The 13,186-nt window shown below is 39.2% G+C and overlaps 1 protein-coding gene across 2 annotated transcripts in view; it reads left to right on the top strand.

Moving 5' to 3' along the window:
• Window positions 1-13,186, top strand: part of LOC124555789 (membrane-associated protein Hem-like) — a 160,333-nt gene that overhangs the window by 34,560 nt on the left and 112,587 nt on the right. For both annotated transcript variants that reach the window (XM_047129850.1, XM_047129849.1), the window contains one exon: window positions 260-356. In XM_047129850.1, the coding sequence (XP_046985806.1) occupies window positions 260-356 (97 nt within the window). The remainder of the gene's footprint in view (window positions 1-259; window positions 357-13,186) is intronic.

The following is a 13,186-nucleotide window of genomic DNA, read 5'->3' as shown; positions in this document are numbered from 1 at the left end:
TGTGAATTGTCTAGACTGAAATCTAAACTTATTGTATGGTTATGTAATTTATATTGTATAGTAGTGCATTAAAATAGCCTTTACCCATTATCATTGTACTTTAGTATTGTTTCATATATGTACTTTAATTTCACTATAGGCTTTGTTAAATGGGTTATCCATCTGTTGTTTTAATCTGCTGTCATTCTGATATGTAGGTTTACATTTTATAGGAATAAATTATTACTTTATTTCCTCACATAAAAATGTTGTGATGCAGGGCACACCGACACCAAGAAAGAAGGAAGTTTCTGCGTACAACTTTAAAGGAACTCGGCTTGATACTTACAGACCAGCCAGGATTACTTGGTCCTAAGGTAAATTTATTTAACTGCATAACTATCACAGATAAATTATGAGCCAGATGTGCTAACCAATTCTTACCTTTAGGAGACAGAGTTTTAAATACTGACTGTAGGCAGAAATAAAAGTCAAAGTGACAACACTATCCCAGTTTTCGGAACTGTTAATTCCTTCCTCGGGTAAGAGGGAGGGAGAGGTTAGGAAAGTTTAAAAAGGAAGGGCAGGTCACTTAGACCCCAGGATGAGAGTGACCACCTTTAGTGAAGATAGGGCTAGACAAAAGATGAAGGGGGAAGCGTTAAAGAGAGTAGGAGGTTAGAGGCTGTAAGCATTGTGCCAACTTCACTCCAAAGATAGCAAGAACTGAGTGAGAACCTTTGGCATTGCTCCCAAAGACCTTGCATTAAAAGTCCCCATCTGTGGCTGCAACCCATCGTTCTACCAAACCTCTTTAAATTCCAGATTGATCAATCCTTATTCCTTATGCACCTTATCCCTGATCAAGATATTGCCTCTGCCAACCACTATTCCCAACAACTGCTGCCTCTCTTTCAAATCCTCCACCTGGTTGTGCTAACATACTCAGTGCAGATCTTCTTGAAGCCAGGAATAAAGATGAGCAAAATGCCTCATGCTACTTAAAGAAGCTATCCAGTCAGTTGATCAAATATTTCAGCAAAGGTTTCTCTTTCCCCTGCTTCCACAACTACCATCCACAACACTGCCAACAACATCCCCCGTCCTAGCCAACAAGCCCACATCCCAGTCCCAACACATCTCCCACAACCCCCAACCGTAACTGTTATCAATCATCAACACCTCATAACCCTGATGTCCATTCAGTCCTTTATCTCTTATCCTGATCACTCCCTGATCTTGAAACATCCATTCTTTTCAGAGCCCTAACTTTCAGTCCCACAACAAAATTCAAACACACTGCCCTAGTTGAAGAACCCCTAACCTTACCTGGCAATACCACTTCATCACCCACTCCAAACTAACAATGAACAGAGTGAGCATTGAATTCTGGCTAGACAGGCCCTGTCTCACATCCAAGAGTGATCCTTCTCCTCTTGCCCAAAACCATAATTTCTCACTTCCAGCACTGCCTCTTAATCCTTCCTGAAAAATACCACCAAAATCTCAAACCTCACTCAAGCTGACTCCTGAACTATCCGTGTCCTGAAGGCATGCTGCTCCATCAACTTTTCCCTCTGGACAAAGCCTCCATTGCTGTAGTACGTGAGTGTGAGGAATATGTGGCAGAGGGACATTATCAGCTCTTGGACACCTCATCATACAAAACTGTTAATGATAGTCCCATTCCCCTTCCATCCAGACTAGGATAGAGAAAATACTGAAACCTTAGCCCCCACACAATGACTTAAACTACTTCCATAGAACTCCTTACCTTTTCTGATCCATGAACCCTCACTTTCTACCTACTTCCCAAAATACACGAAAACAACCATCCTGGCTGTCCCAAAGTAGCTGGCCTCAAAACCTTCCACCAAACTCATCTCAGTCCTGGGTTGACCAGCACCCCTAACTCACCACACAGAGCCTCCTGTCCTACGTAAAGACAACAGTCACTTCGTGGAATGTCTCAAATCCATTCCCATTCATCTGGCACCTGGTACCTCATTGTCACCATCGATGTGACCTCACTTTCCACAAACCTCCAACATGCACAGCCCTAGAACACTACTTTTCCCAATAACCACCTGAAAATCATCTTATCGTCACCCAAGCCAATTTTGTCATTATCCATAGCTATTTCACTTTTGAGTGGCAAATGTACAAACAAATCAGGGACTGCTGTGGGAAGCAGGATTGCCCTTCCTAAGCCAATCTTTTCTTGAGCCATTCCCCAACACCCAGAAACTTGGCTCCTTAACTTGGTTCAGAGTTATTGATGACAGCTTTGTGGTCTGTATGTAGTGAGGAAGAACTCCTCTGCATCCTGCAAAAACTTAATTATTTCTACAGCTTGAATTCACCTAATACTTTTCCAAAGCCACCTTCCTTAACTTTGACCTCCACCATTTCAAACTTCAGTCGCTCCTCCTTCCACAGCAAATGGTCATTTCCCTACAGCCTAGACATTTGCAGCAAATGTGTCTGCCCCACCAATAAATCCATCTACACCAACAGCAATTACTTCTCAGGCTTTCCTTCACTACAGTTATGCCTCAGATACCATTCACAAACAAATTCCCTCTGCAACATTCTCCTCTCTCCCTCCGACTAATACAATTACCCACAACCAAAAAACTTGGACGCATCTTGTTTGTCACTTAGTACCTTCCAGGCCTTGAATGACTTAATACTTTACTCTGTCAATCCTATAACTTTGTCAAGTTAAATTCTGAAATGAGATCTTCTCTCTTTCATATTCTCCCCAAACCATCCACTGCCCTCCTAAACTCTGTAACAGCCTAGTCAAACCATATGATATTCCCAAAACATTATAAATACCCAAAGATACCTACCCCTGCAATTGTCTCCTCTGTAAAATCTGCCCCATGCACTCACCTGCTACCACCTTCTCTTGCCCCACAAATGATAAATCCTACAATATCAAAGGCAGAGTAACTTGTGAAACTACATATGTTGTCTATCAGCTAACTTGTGTCAACTGTGCAGTGTTATGTATAGGCATGACCACTACTAAACTCACTGAGCACATGAATGGCCATACAAGAACTTTCTGATTGGTTACCAAGGTGCTGAGCATGCTCTGCAGCATGACTCGAGGGATCTCAGTGCTTCCTATACTACATGGGTATTTGAATCCTCCCACCCTATACTTGTTTCACTGAACTCTGGAGATGGGAACTTGTTCTCCAACATATCCTTGCATCTCAACACCCTCCTGGACTTTATCTGCAATATATGACGGTAATATCTCTTCCCGAAAGAACAGTTACTGTTGATGACCATGCAGCTTTTGCTAGAATGAAATGATAATTAAATGGACACCCTAGCTGCAAACAGGTGTTTATATACTTCATTGGGGACATGTTGAAAATGTGTGCTCTGACTGGGACTGGAACCCGGGATCTCCTGCTTACAGGGCAGACGCTCTATCCATCTGAGCCTCCAAGGGCACAGGGGATAGTGCGCCTGCAGGGACTTATCCCTTGCACGCTCCCCGTGAGACCCACATTCTCAACATGTCCACACCACTACATTCGTAGTGCGCCTAATAGATGTTTGCCCATCATACTCATTACTCATGGCAGAGTAATCTACCAAGTCCTGTACGAGTTCAGGCATAGTGTGTGCGTTTGCACAAGAAGGCCAATGGGTGGGAAGCCGTATTTTAACTATATATGACGGTAGTATCTGTTCCCGAAAGAACAGTTACCGTTGATGACCATGCAGCTTTTGCTAGAATGAAATGGTAATTAAATGGACACCCTTGCTGCAAACAGGCATTTATATACAGAGTGTATACGACCCGGGAGATCCAGGAAAAACCCGGGAATTTTTCCATCTGGGAGAAAACCAGGAAAAACTCGGGAATTGTTTAGAATTCAGGGAATTTTTCTTTGTTTTAGTTTTCAGTTAAATTTTTGTGATTTTGACTGGTAAGAACCAATACTCTAACAAAGGATATTATTGTATCCCACAACTGCAGAATGATACTGCAGCAACAAAACATGAATGGGAGGAAAAAAAAAAAAAAAAAAACGAAAATAAAACTGAAGTTGCAAAGGAAATGTGTCATATACAACAACAAAACAGTGCTCATACAAGTGTCTGCCAACAGTAAAGTGTGTCAAAGGCTTTAGGAACACTATGCAATGCTTTATAACAAATTGCCTCCGATGAGCGTGACGTGACAACTGTTTAAATTAGATTCGTTTGAGCAGTTGCAGGCGGGCTCTTGCGCATGCGCAGTTGAGTCGCGTATGAGTAGTACCTTCTCCCGCTTCCGGTTACGCAAGTGTGACTGGGCACTACTACTTAATATTGCCCTGGTTCGGAAATATCGTAGATCCGGGGCTGATGCACAGAGCAGTCCGAGTTGTGGTGGGGAGGTGGGTCCCCTCCACGTGACCTGTGTTTACGTTCAGTGATTTTGTTGTTCCTCTTCATTTATTACCCTCACGTTAAATGATAACAAAAGGGATTTTTGTGGCGGGGGGGGCCTATCAAATGAATTAAAATATGTTCGTATAATTACGGCAGGCTAAAATATGTTAATAGTTTCAGATTTTGTTTCCACAATCAAGCAGTAATCACCTTACAGAACAATGAAGTTATTTTTGCGGTTTGCTAAAGAGATTTAGCTTTTATTAATCCTTTCTACTGAGGCAGTCAATTTATTTGAAACAAAGTGTTTAATTTCGCACTATTGGCTAGTTTCAACTGTTCGCTGCATTTGAAGTGCACGTATGGAATTATGCTATAATAAAGAACCAAACATGAGTACTGGTACTCCAAGAAAATTTACATGCGGATGTGTATTTTAAGCTGAATTATGCACTTTAGTATGGTTCACGAAATCCCGACACTCTTGAAGTATCCTTTGATGGCTTGTTTCTTTTATGACATAATGTAAGATCTTTTAATGTTTTACACATACGAACATATGGGCTTATTGAGTCATCCTAGCTGCACAAGTGCCGTGACGCATTATCTGGCACTTTCTTGCAACTGCTGAAACAAACCTATTTCTAACAGGTCGTGGGAAAATATTGCTAATGGTAGTTTGAAAAGCGTTACATTCAAAACAGGTTTCCTTTTATGCAAGTTGAATTATGTGCGAGAATGTACAATGAATTTCTTAAATCACCAAGCGTTTGACTCTCATTTAAAAATCAACTCTTTGAGGACGACCATTTAGAAGTATTTCGAGCCCAGAAGATGAAACATTTGCGTCGTTATTAAAAATTTTACTGGCACATTTGTGTGTGTATCTTAAAGTACAACACGTGCAAGAAAGATCAAGAGTGGCTTCTCTTCCAACTTATTAATCTTCGAGACCAATATTATATGTGAATGCTGTGTATATTAATTTAAGCCATTAACTTTTCTTATTTGTGTATTCGCACTACTTAAGAGTGATCTTGCTATTGGTTGACTACATCACATGTCCTATTGCTGTCATCAGCTGGCGAGATCACGTGAATGAGCTATGATGCTTACAAAAGTGCATCGCAATCTCAGTTGCAGTGCTTCAGAAAGTGACATGCGTTATTTGGTGGAATTTAAATTTATACCTTCGTAATACGAAAATATGCAGCGTACATGTTGCTGCACACCAAAAGTCTTTCAAAACGTGTTTTTCCCCCTGAGTTTCATTTTCTGAAGTGCCTGGAAATTCTACGTTGGTATATAAAACCTATAAACATTTAAAGAATTGATGACTTTTACAGTACCGAGGAAGAGTATACTGTCACTTAACACGGAAAAAGTGTATTTTTGATCCGGGAGAAAAATGTATTTTTAACCGGGAAATCCGGGGAAAAATCCGGGAATTTTTTTTCCTTGTCCACGTATATACCCTGATATACCACTTGTAGTGGTGTGGACATGTTGGGAATGTGGGTCTCACGGGGAGTGTGCAAGGGATAAGGTCCCCTGCAGGCATACTATCCTCTGTGCCCTCGGTGGCTCAGATGGATAGAGCGTTTGCCATGTAAGCAGGAGATCCCAGGTTCGAGTCCCGGTCGGGGGCACACATGTTCAACATGTCCCCAATGAAGTATATAAACGCCTGTTTGCAGCGAGGGTGTCCATTTAATTATCGTTTTATCTGCAATAACACATCCATCTGCCCCCCCCCCCCCCCCCCCCAATAAAAAATCTTTTTTCATTTTACTTTTTATTCTTTCATTTTTGTTTTCTTATATATTATGTCTTATTTGTTTTCTTTATTACTTTATTTTTTTCAGCTTTGTTCTCCTTCCTCAACTCCTTCTCTTTTTTCCTAATATCCTAGGCCCTAATTGCACTATGCATTTCTCTTCTTCCTAATCTATTATTACTTTTCACTCTGTCCTTATCATCTCTGGAGTGAAGCTCACAGTTCTTATCAGTATACCATTTTTGACCTCTTTGGCCTCCTACTCTCCCACTTCATCTTTGTCTACCCTCATCCTTGCTATAGGTGGGCCCCTCTCATCCTGAGGTCTGAGTGACCTACCTTGTTAAACTTCCCAATCTATCCCTCTCTCCTACCAGAGGAAAAAACTAATAGTTCCAAAAGCTTGGATAGTGTCATCTTGTTTGCTTTGATATGTATTGACTGGCAGTACTAAACATTTAGCTTCCTGAAAGTAAGTACAGGCCAGCAATTCTGTCTCATAATTTATTAAGTATCACAAATGTATGTGGAGCTGCATGTACATAAACATATGCATTTTTGCTTATGTGAAACTCTCTCATCCCCTCTCTCTTTATCCTCTCCATCCTCCTCACCACTCTCTTTTTCCCTCCTCCCTCCCCCCCCCCCCCCCCCCGTCTCTCTCTCTCTCTCTCTCTCTCTCTCTCTCTCTCTCTCTCTCTCTCTCACACACACACACACACACACACACACACACACACACACACACACACACACACACACACACACATACACACAAACAAACAAACAAACACTGGCACAACAACAAAAAAATTACTAACATTTTGTAGAAGAAAATGTGTAGATCTTTGTATTAAAATTTAAATACAGTGTTTTGTGTGTGAGTAATTTTATGTCTTTTTTAAGAAACAGCTATGAGATTTTGTAGCAGTGCAATGTCTTAGAAGGATTTTATCATGAGTTGATGCAAGATTGAGTTGCACATAACGCAAAATATCATGCGTTTTAGGTTATTACAGTGTGACTGAAAGAAAGGGCATCAAGCACATCAGTCTTCACTGATTCAAACCCTTTTACCTATTGTATTGGCTTAGAGATGAAGCCTATGAAGAAAAAGTGAGCAGTCAGGTGTCAAAGGTTAAGTAGTTCAAACACCTACTTGTCTCACATTCTTGTTGTCTTACCTGTGGTGGCAATAACACACTAAGAAATATTGCATCTTGCATTTTCTAATGTTATTTGCTGATGTGTGCTTTATATTTGTGCTCCCCACACCCCTTTCCCACTCCTTTATAGTTTGTACAAAACGCCTTAACCTGTTGTTCTGTATATTTGAGAAGAGGAGAGTAAGACAAGTCATTCATGGTTTAGTTAGACTGTTTGAAATATTGCCTGAAAATTTTCACTCAGTATTGTTAAAGCACAAGATTGTATTTAAGTCTATAATTTGATGTGTATTATATTATGGAAGTAACTCAGCAGGCTGTTTCAGCTTTAGTGTATTTCATAAAGGTCAAATAGTTCTTAATTGCTTTGTGGGTGTTATGTATCTGTCCTAAAGAATAGCATGGTTTTATGCTTCAAATGTGAAAGAAGGAACAGATATCAGAGTAAATATATGGTTTATAACCAGGAAATAAGCTCTTACACACCAACCATTGTTGTTGTAAATGGATGTTAGAACCAATGTGTAAGAAACTGTGCATATAATGACATTTGTTGTTGACTTTTTGATGTAGGGGAATAGAGAAATTAAAGTGCTGTGACAAGGTACAGACATCAAAAGTAGTTATCTAAGAATTCAGAATGGAGTTTGATGAAAGGAAAGGAATTTTTTTGCTGCAGCTGTCAGGAAACTGTGACCATCAGGAAATTAATTCCTGGGTGTGAGCAGATGTGAATATTGTAAAAAAGTAGTGGGGAAGTGGAAGGAATAAAAGTCACATAGAAATAAAAAGAAAATATTACTTCTAAATGTCATGTGCATAACTGAAAACAGAGGTGTTCAACTGGAAAACAGTGATGTAATCTGTTGGGCCTACTATATGTCTGTTCCAGTTTATGCTTCAGGAATCCAGACAATGTTAAAATGAGAGCATGTAACAGGAACATGAAGTGAAATTTGTAATAATCAGACTAGGGTACATGATCATCAGTAAGATAAGAAATGGAGACAGTTTACGGAACAAAAGAGCTGTTATATGAAGGATATTCAGTAAGATTAAAATAAAAGAATATAAGACAATAGTGATTTTCATTGGCTAATGGTTAGCATTGATTGCTACTAATATAGATCTGTGTGAGTCTTGGTGATAAGCACAGATTTACAGACACACTGTGATCCAAAGTGGGATTAATATGTCTTATTAAGACCATATTGATAGTTTTCTGGACAAAGAAGTAGGAGAATTTACAGACATTTCTCCAGAATGATGTTAAATTGTAAAGAATTGCAGCAGGATGTGGGACTTGTGCTTTCTCCTTCTCTTCCTCCTCACTCTTCTGTGGCTGATACACATGGGCTGGTCATGTCACATGCATACCAACTTAATGGTACCTTGTGTGCCTACTGCTTGATAATACCAAGCTACCAATTGCCAGCTTGTAATTTACAAGTGTATAGCAACCAGTGGGTGTCATAGCTCTTAGGCATCTTTTATTTATTTATTTATTTATTTATTTATTGTTCCGTGGGACCACATTTAGGAGAAGTCTCCATGGTCATGGAACGAGTCAATACATGAAATTATAACACGATTGTAGAAACAGATAAAATGAAACAAGTCGTTAGTTTAAATAAAGAAAATCAAGAATGTAACACTGGAATTTGCTTAATTTTTTATCTCTTCCAGGAGCTCCTCGACAGAATAGAAGGAGTGAGCCATGAGGAAACTCTTCAGTTTAGACTTAAAAGTGTTTGGGCTACTGCTAAGATTTTTGAGTTCTTGTGGTAGCTTATTGAAAATGGATGCAGCAGAATACTGCACTCCTTTCTGCACAAGAGTCAAGGAAGTGCATTCCACATGCAGATTTGATTTCTGCCTAGTATTAACTGAGTGAAAGCTGCTAACTCTTGGGAATGAACTAATATTGCTAACAACAAACGACATTAAAGAAAATACATACTGTGAGGGCAATGTCAAAATTCCCAGACTATTGAATAGGGGTCGACAAGAGGTTTTCGAACTTACACCATACATAGCTCGAACAGCCCGTTTTTGAGCCAAAAATACCCTTTTTGAATCAGAAGAATTACCCCAAAAAATAATACCATATGACATAAGCGTATGAAAATATGCGAAGTATACTACTTTTCGTGTTGAAATGTCACTTATTTCAGATACTGGATGAATCTATTGTATCCCAAACCTAAGATTAGAAGTTCTTAGCATAGGATGAACGCATAACCATCTGACTAAATCTGTCTTAATTAATATAGCCTTTCGTTGCCAATTGCCATTCATTCAGTAAAAGATACCTCAGTGTCATGTGACTAAGTTCACTACACCAGCAGCTATATCTCTCTCACTGCACTAACTATTGTCCTATTAACACAGGTTTTCACTGCCCATGTTGCTCATGTTAAAACTGCCAAGCTGTGTGGCCATGGACAATATATAGAACTGTGTAATAGCATTTCACTCCCATCTGCAGGAGGCATCTTTAGAGATAAAAACTGGCAACTACATATGTAATTCAAGGGGGCCCTGATTTTATAGGCACATTATAAGCTTTATATCAAGGGTGGACAAACCGCGATATTGCGGGTGTGGGCGCTCGTTAGTTCCCACACTGCTTGCTCATGGGCACTATCAGCCAGCACTTCCCCCTCCACCCTCTCTGCTAACACCACTCATTTGTTGCCGGTGTGTGTGTGTGTGTGTGTGTGTGTGTGTGTGTGTGTGTGTGTGTGTGTGTGTGGTGTGTGTGTGTGTGTGTGTGTCAAGATGGCCTGACCACTTCATGTCTTTAGTCTTGTCGGTATCGAAGTCTCTTTTGTATTCGCTGTAGGACAAAGTTAGTGAGAGGTTGAGGAGTTAAGATCCTCAAAACAAAAGTCAATCAAATCCATTCGCTTCAACCCACAGTGAGAAGAATATTAAGTTCTTTTTTTAACACAAACCAGCCTTCAGTGGCTCTTTTTTAATGTTATTTTACTGGTATGGAAGGTGTACCACCTGAAGCAACATTTTCAACTCATTCATGAGAAACTCATGATCACTTTGGAGGAAGGCCAAACTTCTCCAACTAAAACAGAAGAGAGAGGAAGGTGTAAGTTCATACAGGTGTAGTGTATAAGGTAATTGGATTGATAAAAAAATAAATAAATAAATAAAATGCATTAGACAAGCTTTTGGAGACAATGGCTTCTTCTTCAGGCAGAAGGGTTGAAGGGGAAAGAAGAGGGGTGAAGGAAAATGACTGGAGATGTCTACTAAAGAGGTAGATTTCAGGAAAGTTTCCAAGTGCTGCAGGTCAGGGGAGACTTACCAGACAAGATGAAAAGGAAAGACTGGTTGTTGGGGACTGCACTGGATGATATTTTAAAACTCTCAGGTTTTCAAATCTCATCCAGTGAATTCATGTTTGAAGCATTTTCCGTTATTATGGCAGTGATTTTAAACTTGATGTTACATTTGGGGATAACATTTCAAATTTGGTAAGGGTTGTGTTTCCTTCTTCATATTGGGAGCACTCTAGAAAATAAAACTTCAATTGAGCCTTGTGATTGATAAAATGCGCCATGAATGTATAGAAACTATTATTTATAGTTGCCCATCCACTGTTGCCTGCGGTGGTCAAGTCGTTTTTAATTTTGTTGGTATAACTGGGTATTAGAGAGAGAGGGCAAAACATATTTATGAATTTTTGAAAATTGTATGTATATAATATCATAATTTTATTTAATGTAATAAACTTGACAGGTTTACTTATGGGTTGTTGCAAATGAAAATAAGTTTAGGATGAGGGTGTCACAAAAGAAAATAAATGATAATCTGATAGGGAACCAAATGAAAATGCAGACTGAATACAGATTGAGAGTCACTTCAGTTTTCTGTAAGGGAAAGTTCATCTGAAGTGGAAGCAGACCTCAGTGAGGACAATTCACTAGAACAATTTCTCAGATTTCTGCAGAAAAATCATTTGCGTTGGCTTCATAACCCACATTGTTCCAAAGTTACTGTTGACTGCTTGGACTTTGGACATATCTTCAGGTCTGATGAGAAGCCAGGAAAACAGGAAGTTATCTATTGGCAGTAATGACAATATTCCTCTTTTTACTCAGTTTGGTAAAATGATACATATACAGCTTGAATCTCTTCTAGTCGAAGGAGTTTGGTTGACTTATATCCTGAAACATTAAAATATGTTGGATGGAAAAATTAAAATGCTTACTATTAAAAAGCACTTTTTCAGTAACAAAAACTTCAAATGAGAACAAATGTACATTAAGTGTATTCTGTAATCTCTAAATGCACTAATATATGTGTAAAATTTAATGATGTAATGTACATAACATTATTATTTAATGAACATATATGGAGGACCAATATTGAATGGAGAGCACATGCTGTGAGGTGAATCAGTGAGTCAGCCAAGAGTACAAAGAGTGGTGGGGTGGCTTCAGAGTTGCCTTGTGACCTGCTCTTTGTGATGTGGTATGGGAGCAGTGAGCCACCGCTGGGAACTAAATCAGTGAGTGAGTCACAAAGAACAGAGTGACTCCTGAGTCAGGAGTGAGGAGTCAGTTCCTTGCAGCTTGCTAGCTCCTAAGTAAGCTGCCAACTACTTCCTCTCTGCAGAGTATTGTATCTCACCATGAAGCATCAAATGGGCTGCCATGGCAGCTCTGTGCAAGCTGTATCTTCAAACCAATAGCAGAAAAAAAGGAAAGAAAATGTTTTCTGCATTAATGCAGTGTTCTAAAGAACTTTGTTATTTTCATGGCTGGCAAAACCTACTCACAACAGTTAGGTATATAAATAAAGACATACACATCATCTGTAGCATATTTTTCTGCGGCTAAGTCTGGGCCCACTGATGCAGCAGCCTGCCCTAGAATTTTCATTCACTGGCTACATAGGAGTGGTATTTTAGACATGAAGGGCAACAGCTCATTGTTTTTTGAGTCCTTGATCATTCACTCTGTAGAAGGCTCAAGCTCTTTTAGTCAATTTAGGAGTGGATCACCCACCTCTAGTCCAAACAGAGCTACTAAATTCACTGGAAAGAAGTATTTTATATATTGAAAATAGCTGCATTCAGAGGAATAATTGTAAACAAGAAGTCGATGCTGAAGTTTCCAACAACTCTGGTCCATGTGAATGTCATTCAGTCAGTTCTATTTTCATAAGGTTGCACTGATGAGGCTACATATCTGGCCACTTGATGAGCCAGTTCACTTACAAGAACAACTCATTTACTTACATTTAGCATTTAAAAAATTGGTTACTCCAGTGAGGAGGTGGAATGAGCACTGTGACTACAAAAAGACAATTACAGGACTAATGAGGAATAATAACTTCAAAGTTTTTTTTTCTCTTGCACTGTCAGGATTACTGATGGAATTGGGTAAAATGGGGTTTAAATGATTTTGAAACCTATTAGGAAACTAAAGTGATCCTTCAGAACTGCAAAAGATGTGCTTTGCTATGTAGAGACAACAAAATAAAATTTTATAAGTCAAGCATCATAGCCAAGAGAACACATTATCACGTGCACCTGTTCAGAGGCAATAGAAATTTATGAACAACATGATAATTTTAACAGAAAGGAATAAATAGGTAAATAAAATGAAATATGGGCACCAACTTCACACCAAGAAATCAGCTTAAATGATTGATCACTATTAATTGAGAATGGTGTCATTGGAGATAATCACAGGCTCAGCATCACTCGATAAATGGTAGTGCAATGTGATTTATAATGCACGTATAAATTCAGGGCTTTCTTAAGCTATCAATGCAATTGCCAGTTCTGTCTCTGAAGGTATCTGCTACAGATGGGGATGAAATCTTAGTAAAT

This window comes from Schistocerca americana, chromosome X (assembly GCF_021461395.2).
Source record: "Schistocerca americana isolate TAMUIC-IGC-003095 chromosome X, iqSchAmer2.1, whole genome shotgun sequence".
Lineage (NCBI taxonomy): Eukaryota > Metazoa > Arthropoda > Insecta > Orthoptera > Acrididae > Schistocerca > Schistocerca americana.
This window is presented reverse-complemented; position numbering and strand designations above follow the sequence as displayed.